The sequence below is a fragment of the Calypte anna genome, chromosome 4A, assembly GCF_003957555.1.
Source record: "Calypte anna isolate BGI_N300 chromosome 4A, bCalAnn1_v1.p, whole genome shotgun sequence".
In the NCBI taxonomy this organism is placed as follows: Eukaryota; Metazoa; Chordata; class Aves; order Apodiformes; family Trochilidae; genus Calypte; species Calypte anna.
The window spans coordinates 5,627,145-5,648,598 of NC_044248.1; the positions used below are offsets into that span (position 1 = coordinate 5,627,145).

General features: G+C 40.4%; 1 protein-coding gene across 1 annotated transcript in view; it reads right to left on the reverse strand.

Annotated features, from left to right (window-relative positions):
- Positions 1-21,084, reverse strand: part of BOD1L1 (biorientation of chromosomes in cell division 1 like 1) — a 35,838-nt gene extending 14,754 nt beyond the window's left edge. Inside the window, exons 1-12 of the mRNA XM_030449492.1 lie at positions 20,854-21,084; positions 20,308-20,432; positions 18,823-19,013; positions 17,058-17,675; positions 16,505-16,654; positions 14,950-15,119; positions 13,806-13,929; positions 13,313-13,457; positions 12,154-12,229; positions 5,308-11,449; positions 3,202-3,269; positions 1,679-1,748 (exon numbers count right to left, since the gene is read on the reverse strand). Of these exons, the coding sequence (XP_030305352.1) occupies positions 1,679-1,748; positions 3,202-3,269; positions 5,308-11,449; positions 12,154-12,229; positions 13,313-13,457; positions 13,806-13,929; positions 14,950-15,119; positions 16,505-16,654; positions 17,058-17,675; positions 18,823-19,013; positions 20,308-20,432; positions 20,854-21,084 (8,110 nt within the window). The remainder of the gene's footprint in view (positions 1-1,678; positions 1,749-3,201; positions 3,270-5,307; positions 11,450-12,153; positions 12,230-13,312; positions 13,458-13,805; positions 13,930-14,949; positions 15,120-16,504; positions 16,655-17,057; positions 17,676-18,822; positions 19,014-20,307; positions 20,433-20,853) is intronic.
- Between the last annotated feature and the right edge of the window lie 370 nt (positions 21,085-21,454).

The window sequence follows — 21,454 nt, forward strand, 5'->3', positions numbered from 1 at the left end:
CAACAGATCTTCCCCAGTGATCCTGCTCAGTTGTATAGCTTTGAATTTTTAAAGCAGTGTCAAATGAAGAGCCAGATCCTACCCACTCAAGCAGCAATGATTTGTTTACATTCCAAGAAATCTTGGACTACTAAACTACTGTGTCTGCTGTTCATACCCATGACAGGACACACATTTGTCTTTTAAACAACTTCCTTTTACGTCCGTGGAGTTATATATCTCTATATACAGCCATATATACATAGAGAGAGATTATCACGTGGTGGGGGAGAAAAAATTAAAAAAAAAAACCCTACCAAGAGCTACAAAACATTATTCTTCAGTGGGTGTCACACCCAACATGATTTAAACAACAAATGGGACTTTTGTTAAACATTTTCCATGGAACAAGATGATAACAGCTTGTTCAGTCTGCACATTTTAAATTTTGAGTACTGTCTGTCTGGGTGACTGAGTGATTGATGGGAAGTGGCACAGTTTTTCAGGCACTTCAAAGAAACCTCACAGTTTTACTGGCAAACAGTAAACCTATTCTCAGGGTTTAAATTTGCTTTCTCATGAGCAGAGCATGTCTCTTACCACTCAGATGAACAAACACCACTATTAAAGCAGGTATGTGGATTTGACCTACCCTAAGAACAAAAAGGAATCCAAAGTTTGGTAACCAGTGGTTGTATCTCAGCTTACTCATAGTTTTGTCTTCTAGTTGGTAAATGGTACAAGTCAACTTTAAAGCATCTCCTCTCATGGCATTTAGGCTTTCAGCTGAAACTTCCTATGTGAGGAAACTCATCTGTAACCTCTCTGTACAGCAGTATCACTGCTACCTCTTGTGATTCACTTTATTTTTGCTTCTTACTCCATCAATTGAGGATTAACTCTCATCTGGTAGTGTTGTAAACATCAGTGTAAGGCATCTGGAGTACAAAATCCATCAAGATGGCAACAAAGTAGGGGTTTGTTTCTGATTTTAATAGGAAAGCCAAACAATAGCAGCACATTTTAAAACAACGTATTTTTAGGAAAGAGGGACTTTTTTTTCTTTTCTTCTTCCTTTTTGGATTAATTTCATATATGGAAAGGGAATTACTGACAACAGATAGAAGATTACTAATTGAGATTTCTAGCAAGGTGATTATCTACTATTCAAATTTCAGTGGTTGGATAGAAATATTTTAATCTTCTGCAGAGCAAAAAAAGAGTAAAATAAAAACCCCAAAAAACAAGCAACCAAAAAAAATTTTTTGTAAAGTCTCTGTGACTAAGTAATACACTACTTACTGGTGTCAGTCCTCAAAGGGTCTGTCATCTGTCACAACACCCAAACAAGGATGTTCTAAGTTTAGAAGGAAGCAAACCATGCTTTGGGGAAGTTTCTGTATCTTCCCTAAGCAAATGATTTTCTGTATTTTCTGATCTTAAACAGAATGCTAGCAGCCTACTTCTTTAAATGCTAAATGCTTTCAACCTTTTCTTCAGCTTAACATATGGAAGAAAAGGCTGACATCTCCTTCTTTCCCACAAACTAAATGCTGAGTGACCTGAGTCCTAAAAACATTTCAGGATTTCTGCAGGCTTTGCTTCAGTCTCTCCACACATGTCAAATCCACAACCCTCCCATCATAAATACCACTCAAAGCAGTATGAAGAGTAAGCTGCTATCAGTATAAAAAGTCACCTTTTTTAGACTCTTTTGTATGAAGATCCACATCTCCCTCTTCAGTTCTTGGACTTTCAGGTTGTTGTGGCTAAAACCAAAATCAAAATAAAATAAAAAAATGAAATAACACAGACATCCAGAACAAGCATGTCTTATCTCCCTCATGTCATGATAAAGATTGTCTTATCATGGTCTATTTAAAGGATTTCTTATAATTATAGCAGTACAAATATTAATAATGAACACTGGCAGAACTCAGTCTGTTGAACAATAGAGTGTCATAACCTTGATCTTGGAGTTAACTGCTACCAGAGTTGAGTTTAAGGAGATCTCAAGGGAAATCTCAGGAAGTCAAGGTGCAATGTCTGCTCTCTGCCAAGTTCCAAACATGCAATACTCTAGAAATGTTGACATATACAGCAAAAGATGGATCTGCAATGTATAGCAAGGTACAGGGAACTCTTTTCTACTCATTTCAACTAATTTTCAACCTTATTTTTTTTTAATTTTTATTTAGTTTGCATATATAAGTACACTTATCTCCAGCCAGCATTAAGTCAAATCAGAACATTTTGAACATGGGTATACTGACTCTAGAACCACCTTATGCTGGCAAACAGTTCAGCTGTTTGCAAGTGGAACTCAAACCAATAAATCCCACTAGATTTAAATTCACTTGGATTTTCCTGAAGTGTATCCCAGGTGTCAAAACCCTGGTTCAAAAACACTCAACTGGTCTACCCAGTGGGTGAAACCAGTGATCTGGTGCAGACCTGCCCTTTCAGAGATGCTTGGGAATCTCTGGACAATATTCTGAAAGAATATTTATTTCTTATTATTATTCTGGAAGAATTTAACCAGATATGAATACATGGACCCAGTCCTGTGCCTGAATGAATTATGCCATGTGGAATCCTGGCTGGTATGACCCCAGTACAGACACAGACAGGCTCCATTTCATCTTCCACAAGCTGTAACCCAATATTTTGGGTTATCCAGGAAGCTCTGCTCTTCTGTTATAGCAGGTAACAGGTTGCAGGTATCACAGAAGAGAATGGCAATAAGTGCTCCCCAAAACCACAGAGAACAGGAGAGTCTCAAGACTGACATGGAAGTAACACAACCCAGTGAACAGCAGTGTTCTCTTTATAGCTTAAAAAAAATCTAAATTAAAAACTACCAACTCTAAGTGCTAAGGCATGCATGACTATTTTACAAGTACTATCACAAGCACCATGCATACTGTATGAGCAGTTCTAAAAAGAAAAAACTTGGATGTCATGGTCACAGGAGGAGCATTGTAGGGAGCAGAGGTCAGGGATTGGGGTTCTACCACAGCATAACGTGGGCAGCCCACAATTTAAATGCTACCTACTCTGAAAAGCACAGCTGATTAATCTGAAAAATGACCCTTTATGAGAGTTTTGAAGTCTAGATGCCACTTTTGCTGCACAAAAATCAAAAGGCATAATAAGAAACCTTAGCAAAGTGCAATAATACAAGAAACAGGATAATAAAAATTTTCAAAAGAATATAAATACCTCTTCAGCTCTCAAGTTAGTTTCAAATCCTAGTTCTTCTGCCAACTTTGGTAAAGATGCCTTATTGCCTAATGAAATACAAATATGTTAAAATGATTAGATTACATTATGCTGCATTTATCTCATGCTACAGTAGGATGCCACTTCTCAGTACCACTTCATGAACACAGCACATGAATTTAATTCCTTCCTGTAGGCAATGGAAACCACAGCAAGTCTGTCTGCAGCAAACCAGCTCAAAAATAACATGGCATTTACAAGAACACAAGTACTTCTATGTTCTCCTTAAGTACAAAAGAATTGGAAAATATGGTCTAGCAGGATTTATCACAGCTTATTTATGATTCTGACTTCAGCTTTTTTTCTCATTTTTCCTTGAAAAAACACAACAAAACGCCCAAAAGATTTCCAGACAGCAAATTACCTCTGTATTAATTAATGCAGAGTAATGAGTTAATACTAAGGATAACATTTTAAGTGACAGTAAGATCTAATGCTGTAAGTTCTAAAACTGTAACCACTGAAATGATCTAATTTCCATGGAGACTGAAAGCTCAGCAGCTCCTCTCAGTTTCAAGACATCTTTAAATCCCATCCATTCCATTCCCTATAGGAGCAGCTGTATGCTTAGAACATCTAAAACCAAGCCATGCAGATGGCATCTTCATATCACTTCTGCAGTCTTTTTAGTCACTTATTTCAAAAGCCTGCTTATAAAGCTTTTCCTCAACATAAAGAAATAGTTATACATGGTAAATAAGAGATTAAATTGTGGCTGCAGTCCACAAAATAAGACTATTACCACTGGTATTACAGAGGCTACATCAATGGATGGCAAGGACTGAGCAAAGCACCAAGACAGAAATACCTAAGTGTGACAGCTCACATTTTCATGGCTCATGTTTGTCTCTGTTGTAGCCATACTGAAGAACAGTTCCAAGTTCACTACATTGGACTCATTCCTTGACAAATTCTTAAGATCCAGAAATCTGCAGAGTGAACTTTCTCACCCCAGGTATCCATAAAAGCAGAGGATAAAGTCAACCTTTGAGAAACTGCACCTACATTCACATTATAAAGATTTTGTGTATTTTTTGAAGTAACAGCAAAGACAGACAGGAGAAAGCAAAGGTTTTAAAAGTAGTACTTGATTGCTATCATTCCACTTGCTTTGGTATATAGAAAGATAAGCAGATCTCTACTATTTTTCTACATTTTACTTTCTCCAAAATGCATAATGAAGTCACAATCTTGATTTCATTATGGTATCTGCAGAATTTATTAATTTTCATAAACTTGGTGCTTTAACTACTCTGGAGGGTCAAACAGGAGAAAAGCTGAAAATAGCAGGATTTTCATTCCATGATATTTTAGGAACTAGCAACCATGCAAGTTCATTCCAAATGTTAGCTTCCAGAAAACAGGATCTGAAAATGAAGTATGGCATATAATATATCTTTTCTGTTTAAATAGACCTCTATTATTCCTCACTCAAAATATAGATTTATTTAGGATGGCTCATTTGTTTGTAACACCAACAAGGACTCTTTTAAGTGTTCACAACACAAATTTCAACTTAGCAGAGTGAATCTTCATGTAACCATTAAATAACCAGGCAGAGACAATCTGCAGTTTTGATTAAGGATTGTCACTCTTCAACTTCAAAATGCCTAACAAGTCACCTTTTAAAAACATTGAACCTATGTCTAGCTGAAATGCATCCTCCTTCCTACAAAAGCATTTTTAAAGTTCAAAACATGGTAATAATAAAACCCACCTGTAGCTCCATGAGAGTATTACCTCCTTCAAACCTCTTCATGTATTACATCACAATTTTAAGTCAATATATTGCAATAATTTTTTTTCACTCTAATAACATTTTTTTCCAACATAACTCAAATAATTTGTTCAGTCACTCTTCTACTCCCAGAACTGAATGCTGGTTTTAAATATTTTTCACCAATTCTTAACATATTAGTATGTTGTTTTGAAACCAACAATCAGGCATATTTGATTAGTTTAAGTTATTTCTAACTATAATAATGATAAAATGCATCTATTTATGACATCTTATACATTGAAAAATTAAAAGAAAGAAATCCTCACCTGAATTAAAGGTTGTGTTACTTTTCTGAAAAGTAACTTCAATCCCAACATCATCTATTTTGGCCAACTTTGTTTTGTCATCACTGCCATATAGCTCTTCTACATGCAACACAGGGAAGTCACTTTTTTCCCCTAATTCTGCTTCTGTTGTCACCTCACCATGGTTGGTATTTACAGTCACTTCATTTGCAGAAACTAATGAAAGAGTCTGTGCCCTAGACAGGGGAGTCCTTATTTCAGAAAAGTCACTTTCTACAAGCAAGTCTGAGTTGCATTTGTAGTTTTTATTCCTTACAGTTCCACTGTCTTCTGCTGCTTCTGAAATCATACAAGAGAGTTCTGATGCAGCATCCTCAGGCAAAAGATCTTCAGCTTGCTCATCCTCCTCATTTGACTCTGAGGAAGAACCTGGACTCACAGCAGTCTCTGTACTGATCTCCACACAAAGGGCTTCTTCTACATTCATGAGGTTCACTGAATTTTCATCTGTTTCTGCAATTTCACTTTCTACTGTGGCCTGAGATGCTGCTGATTCTTCCCTTACACCCCTCTCCTGGCTCTCATTCTCTCTACTAATTACAAGCAAAGAATTATTGCTTTTTTCTGGGCCTGTATCTGATAAGATGCATTCGATCTGGTTTGCAGTATTAAACATTTCCTCAGGTCTGTCTTTTACTTCTGTACTCTCAGCAGCAAGCTGACTTTCTTCTATGACTGTAAAGGTGAAGAGACTATCACATTCTTCCATGGTGCTCAGAGCAATCACTGCCCCCTCCTCCTTATCTCCTAGACTTGAAGCAGCATCTTGTTCTTCACTGTTGGTGGCAACCCTCAGCACAGGAGTTCCACATTCCCCTACAAAAATCACAGAACCTTTGCCTTTTGCCTCTGCACTGAAAGCAGCAAGTCCAAACTGTTCATCTACAGTTGAGGTGGTCTCCACAATCTTACATTCCTCTGATGCATTTGGTGAGATCACAGCATCTTCATCTCCTTCTGCTACCATGAGCTGACTTTCAGCTTCTGGTGCTGCACTGATCAGGACGATCTCACACTCTTCTGTCATGCTTGTAGTGATCATAGTGGCTTCATACCTTCCTTCTGTTTCTGAAGCACCAAGTTTGTCTTCCTCTTGCATGGCTACACTAGACACAGGGGCTTCAAAACATTCTGCTGTACTTGTAGAGATCATTACTGTTTCATTTTTTGACTCTGTGTCTGACACGTGTGGAGTTGCTTCTTCTGTGACTTCACCTGACATTATGATTACTTGTTCTTCCACAACACTTGTGGAAATCATATCACACTCATCTTTTTCTTCCTTACTGCTAGCAGCTGGGTGAGTTACCTCATCACTGTTATCATCTCCTCCTGCACTGGATTCACTAGGCATGGGAACCTCATACATTTCTGTATCTATAGAAACTGTATCATTCTCATTTATTTCTTCTGCTTTCAGAGAGGGGAGCTGACCATCACATTCAATAGCTGCACTTGACATAGGAGCCTCAAATTCTTCCACAATACTGGTGGAAATCATAGTGCACTCATCTTTCTCTTGCTTACTGCTAAAAGCAGGCACACACTCTTTAAACTCTGCAGCTGTGCTGGGCATAGGCACCTCTGTGTCTTCAGTGTCTATTAAGATCATAGACCTTTCCCCACTTTCATTTGCCCTTGCAACAACAAGAGGACCTTCCTCAGCATCCATGGCTGAATGTAAGGGAGCATCACTTCCTTCCACTGTGCTGGTAGAGATGATATCACCTTTTACTTTTTCTTCTCTGCCAGCAGGAGCAAGAAAATTGTTATCTTCTGCTGGAACTGCACTGCTTATGGAGGCATCGAGTTCTCTGCTGCCACAGGGAGCCCTGGCATTTTCACATTCATCTGCAGTGCCAGACTGACTCTCCTCTTGCACTGCCATAGCACTAGTCATGGGACCCTCACATTCCTCAGCATCCAAGGGAAGCAAGGGACCTTCATGCTTTCCTGTATGTGCAGCCAAAGCACCCTCATCTGCAGCACTGGCACTGGTCACACTGCTTTCAACAATCCCTTTAGCATTTTTGCAGTCTGTGCCACAATTAGCTTCTTTCTCTGCACCCATCATGCTGTCGACAGTAAGCTTGCTTGTATTTGTGCCAGCCACTCCTGACTCAGCTTCCATTTGCTCAGCAACTATGCAGATAATGGAGCCTTCACCTTCTTCTGCACCCACACAAATGAGTGCATTTTCACTTTCCATTCCTGTACAAGTAGAAGCATGCTCATTTTCTTCATTTCCTCTTCCTGTACTGGTGACAATGCCCTCACCTTCTTCATCCTCTTCTTTTGAGCCTGTACTAGTTACAAAACCTTCATCATCACAGGGACCTACGCTGACTGTAGCAATATTGGCTTCTTCCTTTGCCCTTGTACTGTCCATTAGACTTTCACATTTTTCAGCTTCTAAACAAACAGCAAAGCCTTCATTGCTGTCTTCCAGCCCCGTGCAGACTACTGAAATTTCAGCATCATCTTCTGGAGTGATGCCTGTGCTGGTCACTGCACTTTCACCATTTACAGTATCCTCAGACTTGTCACCACTAGTTCCAGCCATGGCACTGTTGTTTGTGACCACAGCAATGCATGCACCAGTTACAGTGCTTTCTCCTTGGGCATCTGTACCAGTCACTGAGCAGACACTGAAGTTATGACCCCTTTCTTCTGCACCCGTGCATGTCACAGTACCTTCGTGTTCTTTGACTTGGCCAGCTCTCACGTTGCCCCTAAATTCACCTGAACTGTCACCACTTGTGGCCCCTTCTCCTGTTTCTGTCCCTGCACTGGTTACAGCACCATCACTCTCCACTTCACCTAAGCAGGATACAGAACTTTCAAATTTGCCTCTATCAACACAAGCCGAGGGCTTTCGCTTTTCTTGAGAGCCTGCACTGGTCACAGCATCATCTTTTTCTTCTGCCCCAGCACTGTTCACACTGTCTTCAATTTCTACTCCACTTGCATTGACTGAACCCTTGCCACTTTCTTCTGTATCAAGCATGGCACAATTTTCTTCTTCTGTGCTTGTGAGGAAACCTTCACTTTCTGCAAACCCTTCGGTGACAACGTTGCCACCCCCTTCTTCAGCTGCTGCAATGGTGCACTCTCCAATATCTGCTTCTGTGCTGAAACTGCCACCCTCACTACTTTTTACCCACATGCCTGTGGTGAAACCTTCATCAGCTTCTATGCTTGTGCAGATCACCCTCACCTCACTTTCTTCTTCTGAGCAAGTGGTTGTGGCATCACTGTCCTTTTCAGACTGTGATGCACCCTCAGGTCTTCCCTCTCCTGTACTCGTTGCTGGAACAGTGCTCTCAATGACCTTTTCAGTGCTAGTTCCTATCACAGTGGGAGGAGCTGTTTGTAGGCTGCTGTACAACAAACTAAGTTTACTGCTTCCTGCACTGGTACCTACTGCATTGCTTTCATTTTTATCTTCAATGCCAGTCACACCATTCCCATTTTGCCCACTGATTACCACAGAGCCTTTGACTGCTTCCTCAGGAGCTCTTTCAGGCACTAGTACAGAGGAGGATTGTATAATTTCATCAGTATCATGAACCTCATTATTTTTCACATTATCCACCATTGTGCTTCTTTCTCCCTTGGCAGAACCATCTGCCAGTGTATTCAAGCACTCTCTCTCCTTTCTGTTTAGAAGTTCTTTTTGTGTTACATCTCCACAATCTTCTGATGCAGTCACCAAGCTTCCCATTTTTATTTTCAGCTCACTTCCCTGAGTGCTTTCTAACTTTAATGCTTCACCATCATCTTCTTCACTAGGTAACCCAGCTGTACTCTCTTCCATTGCTTGTTCATCAGGCTGAGACACCTCATTATCTTTTTCTATCCTGTTGGCCATAGTGGTGCTGTGACCAACATCCTTTGTGACAGAACTCAGTCCTGCATTATCTTGTTTTTCCACAGATACAACCTGTGCTGAATCATTCTTCAAAGTGAAAGTGTCTTCACATAAAGAAGTCTTGTCTGAATTGTGACATTCTTTTGACACATTACCCAAAGAGTCTGTAAAATCAGAGATATCCATATCCATGGACTTGGCATCAGCAGCATTTCCTCTGGAAGAATTAATTCCTAAAGGAATATCATCTGAAATAGAATTTATCACAGTTTTAAAATTCTTTGGTCTCTTGCTACCTTCCAAAGCTTGATCCTTACTGAGAACATTCAGTAAGGTTCTACCACTTGTTTCACACACAACCCCCATTTTATTAGCCCCTTGTTTACTGGGTCCTTGATTCAGGGGAGCTTGTTTGGACAAAGTGTCTAAGGCACCAACTTGTTTATTAGGGTTATGTTCTTGTTTAACAGTTTTTTCACCTGCAGACAGAATCTGTGATTCACAAGCTTCAGGATCTGCCAAGCTGTGTTTTAATTCCTTCTTGGAAAAAGATATTTTTTCTTTTGCTGTATACTTGGCATCTGTGGCTTGAAGAGAGTTTTTGATGTTTTTTCCTTCAATGTTAGATGCTTCTTGTACTTTCTTTTGTTTCAAATCAAGTTCCATCAGCTCTTCCTCATGACCAGAATGCAAGTCATCATTATTCATGCTTGACTTTCGCAGGCCTGCAGTATGACTGCTTTCAGTTGTGGCAGCTGATTGCTTTTCCTCTCCCAGTAAATCTTGGTTTGATAGACTGCCTTTTCTACTTTCACAGGTTATCTTCTTACTTTGTTTTTTATCCATTGCCACTGTGATGCTCAATGCTTTTTCATGCCCACTATCCATTTCTTTAACAACTTTATCTTCAAATTTGTTATTCTCTTCCTTCTTCTTTATTTCCTTGTTGCTGTGCTTTAAGCTTCTGCTTTTGTGACCTTCGGATGAGAACCTTCTTTCTAGTTTGGAATTACTTAAATCTTTATCACCTTTGTATTTCTCTTTTACAGATCCTCTTTCTCCAGAATGTAACTTTGCTCTGTGACTTAAGTCTTTTTGTGATCCCTGAGTTGACTGTGTGCCACTAACATGCTCAGACCCAGCAGCACTCTCCTCAAAAACTCTCTCTTCATTCCTGCCTTTGTGCTGCTTTTCTGTATCATTCTCTTCTGTGCTCTTATCTTTGTCTAATTTCTGACCAGTCTCTTGTTTCGTTAGATTTTCCTGTAATTCTGTTTCAGACGCTTTGGATTGTTTACTATGACTCTTTGACTTGGACTTTAACAAAATCTTGTCCTCCACAAGGCTTTTAGATCTTCGTCTGTCTTTATGTACACCATCTTCTTGCTTCAAACTTCCATCAGAGTTGGGCAACTCCAGCTCACGTTTATCTTCCGAGTAGCTCTCGCTCCTCCTGTGCGATGCAGAAGCGGGTTGCTTTGAGGCACTTAGGGAATCCTTTTGTGGCCTTGGATCACTCAGGGACCTTTTGGACTTGCATTCTGCTCTTGATTTTTCTGTTGGGAGATGTCTGTCTTTTTTGTTTTCCTTCCGCAGCAGTTCTTCAGCTTTTAAGGTTGGTTCAGAAATACTTTTCCCATCTTTTCCTGTCAGCGAGGTTTTCCGTTCACTTCGGTGCTTACTTTTCCTTTCAGTCTTCTCATCTGAGGAAACTCTCAGTTGTTGGTTATGTTTCTGACCACCATCCTCACCTTTCAAACTTTTCTCAAACGAATGGAGTTCACCATCCTCACTTGATTTGTGAATACTGTCTCCTTTATACTTGTGCTTTGAAGGAAGTTTATCTTCTGAAGCAGTTCTGTCTTTTTCATTTTTATCTCTGTAAGACTTGGCTTCTTTTCTGGAGGCATTTCTTGTGTGTTGGATTTCTGCATCAATATCTTTTTTGGGGTGTTTTTCATTTTTAAATACAGGTTTCTGCTTTTGTAGCTCTTCAGTACTGACTTCTGCTCTGTCCAGTTGTCTTTTTGCATCTCTTGTTTCACTGTCCTGCTGCACTCCTTCAGCCTGGAGAGAGGTGGAGCTTTTTCTTTTGTGTTCTTTTTCTGCTTTAGAATCATTTTTGTTTTCCTCTGTTGAATGCACTGATTCTGAAAGTCTTCTAAGCTGTTTAGAAGTTTCACTTTTCCCATGATTATGCTTCAATTCTTTGGAAGAAATTTTTTCACAAATCTACAAGAGAAAGTTTTTATATATATAAGCAAATGAGACATAGTTCTTTCACTATGAGACTGAACAGAATTATTAAGGGCAAAACCTCCATAAAAGTAACACAGATTGTAAAATTAAACTAAAATACAGTCAGTAAGAAAATGAAACTTGCCATTTTCACATCAACTGTCTGCCACTGTGGGAAAATCCAAAGAAACAGAAGCTAACATTGGGCAGTCTGAACTCAAATACCTTTTCTTTATTAAGAGATTCTTATTTCCAATATTATTTAAATGGATATTCAAAGACAGGCATTATGCTGTTTAGAAGAAAACAAACAAAAGAACAGCCCAGCCCCCATAAAAGATAAAAACAGACTTCCATTTGAACTTCCAAATATCAAGGGCTTTATGTTGGTAAAAAATCTCACCATAAAAATCCTTTATTTTAGTGCTTGGACTATGTTCAGTTTTCCTTGAACTTCAGTGAGAAATTTAAATAGGTCAAAAAGTCCTTACATATAGTACAAACTTTGCTCTTTTTAAAAACTCAGAAAACATTACTAGAGCAATGCCATATCAACAACACAATTGAAAGAACTAGCAGATAAAAAACCTAAATCATAACAACAAGTGTAGTATTATGCAGTTTGGTTGGGACTTAAGAACAACTCCTGTGGCAATTAAAAAAGAAAACCCTAATTTCTGTATTTGAGAGACACAAACCTCATTTGTCTTTTGCAGTTCTTTAGCATCTTCTTCAGGTGGCTCATATTTCTTTTTGCACCCATCCTCAGCATGCCTGAAACAAGTATTTGGACAATTAAAAAAGGAAAAAAATCAGTATCAGCCTAGCATTAATTTGCAAACTTTCTGCTTTTAAAGCTGGAGGAAGAGAGAGAGAAATGCCCATTAAAAATACTGAGTAAGTACAAGATCATGCAACTGCAGAGTATTGAATTTACCCAAGCTTTTTTCTCTTGAAAAATAATGTGTACCATCTCCAAAGATATCCTCTGGATATCAGTGCTTTAAAGCAGAGAATATCAGTATGACAACAATAGCACCACAACTGTCCCTGTAAAAACAGAAAAGGGATCTCCTCCCTCCATATATATCCCTAGGTAGATGGATACATATATATCTATGCAAAATATGGATTTAGAGACTGAGCCAAGTTGACAAACATTTCAGATACACAAGACCCTATGAGGAGAGGCTGAGGGAGCTGGGGGTGTTCAGCGTAAAGAAGAGGAGGCTCAGGGGAGACCTCATCACTCTCTACAACTCCCTGAAAGGAGGTTGGAGCCAGGGGGGGGTTGGGCTCTTTTCCCAGGCAACTCTCAGCAAGACAAGAGGGCAGGGTCTCAAGTTGTGCCAGGGGAGGTTTAGGTTGGAGATGAGAAAGAATTTCTTTCTGGAGAGGGTGATCAGCCATTGGAATGGGCTGCCCAGGGAAGTAGTGGATTCTCCGTGTCTGGAGATATTTCCAAAGAGCCTGGATGTGGCACTGAGTGCCATGGGCTGGGAACTGCAGCGGGAGTGGATCAAGGGTTGGACTTGATGATCTCTGAGGTCCCTTCCAACCCAGCCAATTCTATGATTCTATGAAAAGCTCTCTATTCTTATGCCTTTATTACCATTCTGTGTTTGAAAAGCCACAGCAAGGCTGCTGCTGCTGCAGTCTGAGCTGCAATATATTGAAGCAGCTATAATTTGATTTTCTGTCTGGACTTCATGCTTATTAGTAACAAAATTATGTGAATATTTTAAGAGAAAATCATTAAAATGGGTAAGGCTAAAAGCAAAATTGAAGAGAACTTTTTCAATATGCAAAAATGAATATTCAGACACATAACTCCTTTCAAGCAATTAGATTAAATACCTTGAATCTCTTTTTCTTTTTCTGCTCAAGGCTACTTTTTTTTCTAAAAATTTCTGTTCTTTAAGCACATCCTTAATGCTGGTACCAGAAGCTTTTGACTCAAGACTCCTTGATGAAGGTTCTTCTAAGTTCAAGCCACTTTTTCCTAAAAAAACATGCAAATGGTATAACAACATGTTTATGCATTTCATTAGTTTCAGCTCTAAGTGTGACTGAAAGCAGTACAGTGGGTAGTAACACCTAGCAGAGAACATAAAGGAATTCCTTGCATTTAAGTAATGCAAAGATATATGAAAGGATATATGAAGTGCAGACACAAGATTTTGGATTATTAATTTGCATTATACATTTTTCTGTTACTTCACTGTTGAAATGTTGGGGTTTTCAGAGAAATTCCTACAAACCTATTAAAGATATTTTAAGCTGAATGTTTTTTTTCCAGAGAGAGCAAGTGAGAGCATGGTGGTATGGGCTGGTATTATACTTCTCATACCTTTAGCATTTTGATTTCCAGCTTTTAGGGATTTTGTTCTTTCTGCAGCCTTCTGCTTACGTTTTTCTTCAAGTCTCTCTCTGTTAATTTGTCTTCTTAGGAGCCTCTCTTCTTTTTCTTTGGCCTAGAGATGCAAAGCCAAGGAAAACAATTTATCACTAGGTCAGAGAGTATTCTTTGACTACAAATGGATGTCTAAAACCCTAAGAAATCAGAACATAACAGCTTAAGGTAAACTAAAAAATAAATACACCTTAGAAATCATTATATGAAGATAATGAAATCCTCTAATACTTCTGTGAAGGTAGGAGAGTTCCAGAGCTTCACTGTGTGCTTAACACCAGACTGAGGCTATGAGACCTTCACAAAGAATCTTTTTTATACATATAACATACAGCTATAAATAATATATAGAAATATATATATTAAGCATATATCTGTAGCCAAAGGAAAAAGATCTAAAAGGCTGTTCCCTCCTCTGAGTGCTGGTCCTTCTCAGACAGAACACAGTGAACATGCTTCAACCTCTCCTTCCAATCCCAGTGCCTGCAGATATGCTACAAATTATTGGCTGCATGGACAGCAACAACTGCATTTGTAAAGAGATGATGTAATGAAATAGTAAGGTGTCAACACAAGCCTGACCTACACAAAATGACATTTGAGGCAGGCTGCAGGTAGATCTGTACTACTTTTTCCACCCAAATTGTCATTATATACATTAAATCTACTGCAGACCCAGGTTTTTCTTATGTGCAGCAGTTCTTACTCCCACTCAGTATCAAATCACAGTAGAGAAATAATCCACCTATTGCTGTGATTCTACAAAGACACTGCATACAACTAGTAAATCCTTTGTCAACACCAAAGAGTGTTCATTCCAGAGTGGGGGAAAAGGATGGCAAAGTGTATGATGGGTTTCACCACCAGAAGCTTTCAACCTGCAACTCAGGGAGTGGTTTCCTAGCGAGCAAATCATGCAGTACTGGAGGAAGGCTGAAAACTTGAAACACCAAGGCAGAAAAAAAAAAAAAAAAAAGAAGTGAGAAGACTCTCACAAACCACCACCAAATCAGGAGTGGAATTTCTGTGCTGAAAAGCTCAAGGGGACAGAGAGGTGAGCAGGAACCAAACCCACACTTACAATGGACTGACGGCGCTGTTCTACCGTTCGCTCATCATCAGAATCACTGAAATATTTGGAGTACAAGAAAGGTTTCCTAACGTAGGCATGACGAGCAGGCTTGGCTTTCCCATCACTCAGCTCATTACTGTGAAGCTTTGTCTTGCTTTGTCTACGTTTCTCTTCTTCATCTGAAGGCAGGTGAGTGTGGAGACACATTGATAAGTTAGGGCAGTGCTTTCGAGGTAACTTTTGAGAAGCCGAAGCTACTCGAAAGATATTAACAATTATTTATTCTAAAAAGATCAACAGTTTAATCATAAAAGCCTTTAACACCAAAATACCACTAGATTATGGAAACCTGAGAGGTATACTCCTGGGTTTGTGTACATTGTTCAGCCAAAAAACTGCAAGATTCAAGCCCCAGAATAAACTGGGATACAAGTGGGCTTCCCTTTTTCCCTGTAATCATGGTGCATTTTACACATAATATTTAGTAGTTAATATTACATAAAAAATCAGAAATATAATTTCTGCTACAAGCTTCTTTCTTACACCAAAAAAAAAAAACCTGTACAATTTTTGGGTAGATAAAAACTAAATACTGAAATAAACAGACATGTTTATACTCATGTATAAATAACTCAAGTAAATAAATTCAAATTCAAGCAAATCTATTTCAGTTTTATCAGGATTATTAGAAATAGAGCACAACCACATGTGCTCCATGCTGCACAAATTGTTTGTATCCCTGAAATATACTTAAGGCTTATTCTCACTTCACAAATATTTAGTTATAAATGAACACATCTGACATGTTTAAAGGCAACATCAAAGCCAGAGAATATGCAAGTAATTCTAAATCATATGCAAATAATTCTAAATAATATTCTTTGAGCAGAAAAGATAAGATCACAGCAAACTAGAGACAACTAATTCAGGTACTAAAGCACTCTATATCATGAGTTAAAAGTCCTACTAACTGCAAAAGCCACATATTCACAGAAATCAGTTTGACATTTGCTGGAGACAAGGAGGATACAAAAAGGTGACCCAGTCAGTGAAAAGATTTAGGAATTTGGAAACACCAAAACCAGATCCATTCCTGTTCTGTCTACTACTACTATCTACTGCAGTCAGGTAGAATTTGGAAATTTCTGCAATCCTAAAGCTCTAAAACCAACCTGACCTGCAAAGTCAGCTACAACCTCTACCCTAGGGTGACAGACAAAGCACTCCAGTGTTATACCAAATTCATGACAAAAGAGAGGAGAAAAATGCATAGGGAAATGACATAACTATCACCATTAAATGCTTTTGTTGCCCATGAAATACAAATTAGTAGTATAAATAAGGGTTGCAGTATTTAGAACATACAAGGCTACTAAAAAAATATCCAAAGTATGTCCACTATGCATGATTTGTAATTGCACAAATGCTGCATGTTCCACATTCCCATTCCTTTCATAAATAACTACAAACACAACACAGGTCAAACCCTCAAATTCATGATATGACGTGCTCAGCAAAAGCACTGAATATTTTTTCTTGCTACTTAACCATCTGATTGTTTTACCATCTGATATGATCTCCCCTTCTTCAGTACTGTCAGAAATTACAGCCTCCTCTTCACTCTCCTCTTCAAAGGAAGAAAGGTCACTGGTATGGACAGAGCTGACTGTGATGTCACTGAGTATATCCATATCTGAATCCAGTAATGTATTTTCTTGCAAAGGAGAAAAAACAAAAAGAAAGGGCTGTAATGCAGCACGTCGTAGCTGAGAAACTCTTCTTACCAAACACAAAATTATCTTAAGAAATAGGAAAAAAAATACAATAAATTTGTAACACCTCAATGAGAAGTCATCAGAATACCTCTGTTTTACTGGGAAAAAAAAACAAACCAGTCTGAGGTACAACCAGAAACTTTAAATGTAGACTGGAAGTGTTGAGAGAACTTGCCAGAGTAAGGGAAGGGAGATGAGCACAAACCTAGCTGTGGCTAGGTAGGCAAATTTGCCAGAACTAGCAGAAAACCTACATTCCAAATATACTTGAGTCACCTCCTGAATATGTTTAAACCCCTCCCTCAATCCATATTTTAAGGAAGAACATTGCCCACAGCATACCTTCTCTAGTTTCTTTACTGCTTTCAGTTGTTTTATATTTATTGTTATTTTTTTCTGGAGCTAACTGCTTCACTGGTTCCAGCTCTCTGGTTTGCTTTTCTTCTTTTGACTTTGTAGTATCATCACTTTTCTTTGAATGGTCAGACTTCTTGTCAAGTTTTTCCTTCTTTTCTTTTCTTCTTTCACCTTTTTCACTGTTCTCTGGTCTCTTCTCATATTTATCTACTTTGCTTTTTTGATCTTCACTATCCTGTTGCATTTCTTTACTTGTAAAAGTCAAATTATTAGTATCCTTTGCTAAATTCTTTATTTCTTCACTTTGGCAGGGCAGCTCATTTGAATCTTCAGACTTTGCAAGTGTTTCAGTCCCTTCTCCAGAAGGATCACAAATTGCTTTGTCTCTGTCTGGCAAGTCCTCTGCATTTCTCTCTCTATCAGTGCTACCATCCATGCTCTGCTGAGATGAGAGTCTTTTTGCAACTCTGTCACTGTTCCTGTGATTTGAATTCTCTGTTGAAGCCCTGGCAGCACTTGCTTCTTGGTTAAGAGAAGTTATTGTTTCCAAAATGGACATTGCATCACTAGCTACATTGCCACTAGATGCTGTAGCAGAGACACCTTGAACAGTAAAAAAGAAAATAGTTTGAGTTCATTTTAGTTTCCATAATTCCACTCAGACAGCGTTTAAAGCAAGTGAAAGGAAAATGGATAATTATTCTATTTAAAATAAGTAAAATTCACTAAAAGGTTTGGTAGAGATTTTGGGTTTAAAAAAAAAAAAAAAAAAAAAAAAAGCAACAAGAAGTTGAGTTGCATTCCTGCAGAGACTGTGATCTGGTTACTGGAAATCCCTTTCACTTTGTGACACACCACTGCTGCTGAGACCAGGTAAAGAAAGCAAAGCTTGTCTATTGGGAGGATGATCTGAACATGATCCTTATTCAACTTTATCATCATATCAAATGGGATGATGACTCTGGAGAGGCACAATATAGAATAATGCAGCAGCAGCTCTGTATTTCACACCTCTGGCATCTCCATAAACAACAGAAAATGGACTCAGCATATTCAATATATAACAACAGAACTATCCAAAATACCTTATCACTTTCCCACCTTCTTAGAAGCAACTCTGAAGACAGATGAAAAAGGGTTAACTGGACTAGAAATAAGAACTGCAGCTGGCTTGTTAATCCACTAACTTTAAAGGAAGTGGGCCTCACAGGAAAAGGGCTAGGATTTAAATAAAGGGTCTGGTTACAAATAGATGGACTACTGTGGAGTCTCTTAGGAAGAGAAAGAAAGGATAATTATCTGCAGGAGTGTTTAGAAGTTGATACCAGGCAACATAAACAAAAGCCATAAAGAAGAAGTGCTGTGTTTATAAACAAACTAAAGATTGGCTGATTTACAGCAGAACTTAAAATACTGAAAGGACCCGATCCAGTCAAATTTTACTCCACAGAGTAACTCCATTAGAACAGCAACTGACTCAGAAGTTTTCTTCTGATCTAGCAATGCATAAAACAAATTGAACTGTTCTTCTCTTACAGGTGTGCCATATCTTATCCTTAAATACTTAGAGGTCCAAACCCTGAGGCCAACTTTTCTCCCTACAGTAAATGAATGCATTGTAATTTCAAGCAAAAGTGACAGAGTGACATGTGACATCACTCTTGCCTTCCCCACTTATACATAAAGTAAGACACAAGGGTTATGGTGTGCTGCCTGTAGCTCAGCTTGTTAATAATGATGCATAAAATACCTTGTACTGCAACAGAAGCATCTGTTTTCTCCTCACTTGGAGCTGTGCTGGGGCCTGCCTCCTCTTTGTGATTCAATGTTGCTAAAAATTCATGGACAGCTTTTTCCACCTGAGGTCTGAATGTGTGGTTGATCTTTGGGTCCACAACCTGAGAAATAATTCTGTCAATTCCAGATTCCAACATTCCCGACCTGGAACAAAGTTATACGATACTTAATAAGAGAAAAAATGACTTTTTGAAGAAGATCTTCATGAAATATGCTCATCTAGACTCAGCATAATCAGTCTGAAGAACCTCCAATGAAGCATTAACATTTTCTGAGCATTACTGTAGCTCAGGTGTTGAGCCACCTGCCTGTATTTCAACAGCTTGATCTGTACTTTATGAACTAAGAACAAAAAAAAAGATAGGGAAACACAGCAATATAGCCACATGGAATAAACACAACAAACAGCCTGTTGCTATTTATATATCACTCCTGGTTATGCCTACAAATGCTAGATAACTGTAAAAGTGACATTTGTGGAAAAAATGTAGAAGCCTGCTGTTATCAATCTCCATTGCATAAAACAGATAAATTATAGAAGCCTGCAGGACTACCAGACCAGGCATTACCACCTTATGTTCTGCCCAATAAAGTGTGGCCCCTCAGAGTTCTGCAAGCTTTACAGAACAAAATCAAATAAATGGAAAGAGACAGCTTTGTAGCTACAGGTTCTCTGTAGATCCTTGCAATTTTCTGTGCAATGTAGATTGCCTCTTGTCCTCGTTGCTTCTTTTAGAAAAAACCCCACCCCAAACAATAGCTCTCCTCCCCTCAAACCAAGCAGCTCCTCAGTACCAGTTGTCAGTTGTACCACAATAGCATTACCAGGTAAGTCTATTACCAAATCTCCTGTCTGACCCAATTTGGTGACCAAACTCTTCATACTAGTTTGAAAAAATACCATGAAGCTTCTTAGGACTCCAAGTTTTGAGAGGAAAAACTTTCATGAAACAATGGAATATCAAGTGAGCATTTAACATCATCTGGACATAACAGCAGTTCTTAAAAACCTTTTCCTCTGTCCATCTGGGGACACCCATCATTTTGTTGTGAATTTAGCTTTGTACTCTGCAGAGCTACTTTTTATTTTCCTTAGCTCAAAACTTGATGAGGAATTTTATTACTGTCTCCCTCGAAAGAAATAGTAAAGATAAAATTTAGATGGAAAGTTAACAACTCAAGTCAAAACCAAGGTATCCAGCCCCACAACAACTTCGAGGAGACAAAAAAGCATTTGCAGCCTAATCCCAACAGGGAATTGGGTCCACAACCTGAGAAATAATACCCTGTTTCAAATGCTGGAAGAGAAAGCTTCCTCCAGGAGTGGTTTTTTTTTTGGTGAAAGCAAACACTTTGCAACAGACCTAGAACCTCTGTCACCTACTGTGGTACCTGAAGCACCTTCAAAACCAGAGCAACCCCGGGGGCTGTCACTTACTTGAGAACCTGCTGCCTAATGTTATTTCTCAGCTGGTTCTTGTTGAGATGAGGACTCCAAGTGTGAGTCGCCAAATGATTGGAAACAAAGTTGTCAACGCGCTGTCTCAGGTTCTGGTAGGCAGGCTAAAAAGCAACAATAACAACAGAGAGGTTGGACAGGAGGCTGCTGAGGAGCCGGAATCCTCACGGAGACAGCGCTGGAAAACCGGGGAGCCCCGTCCCACCCCCTCGGGCCCAGGGGAAGACGCTGCCGCTCCCGGAGCTTCTCCCAGCCCGTTCGGCAGAACCAGGCGGGTTCGTACCGCTGGCCCACCCGCTTCACAACAAAAACAAGGGGTTCCAGCTTGGCCCCCGGGGACACCGGGCCGGGCCAAGGCCGGGCCGGAGCCCTGCGAGGCCCCAGGTGGCGGCTCTCCATCCCCCGCGGCTCTCAGACGGGTCGGGCCGTCCCCCGAAGTGCCGGAGAGCCGGGAGAGCCTCCGGCGGGGCGGCCGGGACACCCCTAACCCCCGAGGCTTCGGCAACCGGGCCCTCCCGCCCCCACCTTGGTATCCACGTCGGCCAAGCAGTCTCGGCGGAACTGGTCGAAGAGCCCCTGGCTCTTGAGGTGGTTGACGATCATGGAGACCAACTCGGGCTCGGCCGCGCCGCTCCCCCCCGCCACCGCCGCCGCCGCCGCCGCCCCAACCCCCGGCAGCGGCGGCGGCTGCTGAGGGGGCGGCGGTGGGGGAGGCGGTGGCGGCGGCGGGGGCTGCGGCTGGGGGTTGCTGGCCATGGAGGCTGCGGGGCTGCGGGGCCTGGGAGGAGCGCGGCGGCTGCCGGCTCTGCCCGCCGGACCCCGCGACGGAGCTTGTTACCGAGCAGCGACCGCGGCAGCGCTGACCCCGGAAGCGAAAGGGAACGGAGGGAGGAAGCGCTCGGAGACGGGAAGGGAAGCACCAGCGGCGCCATCGGCGCCGGGAGAGCACTGCCGGAGCGGCACGCAGCACCCGCGGGGCCCTTTAAGGGGACGAAAGGGGGGGATGGGAGAGAGGGGGGCGGGGCGGGACCGCCGGTGCCCCGCTGCAATGGGGCCCCGATCCGGTAGCGGGAGGGTAGGAGGGGGGGTTTGGGGTGCGGGGGATAGGGGGGCAACCGCGGCGGCC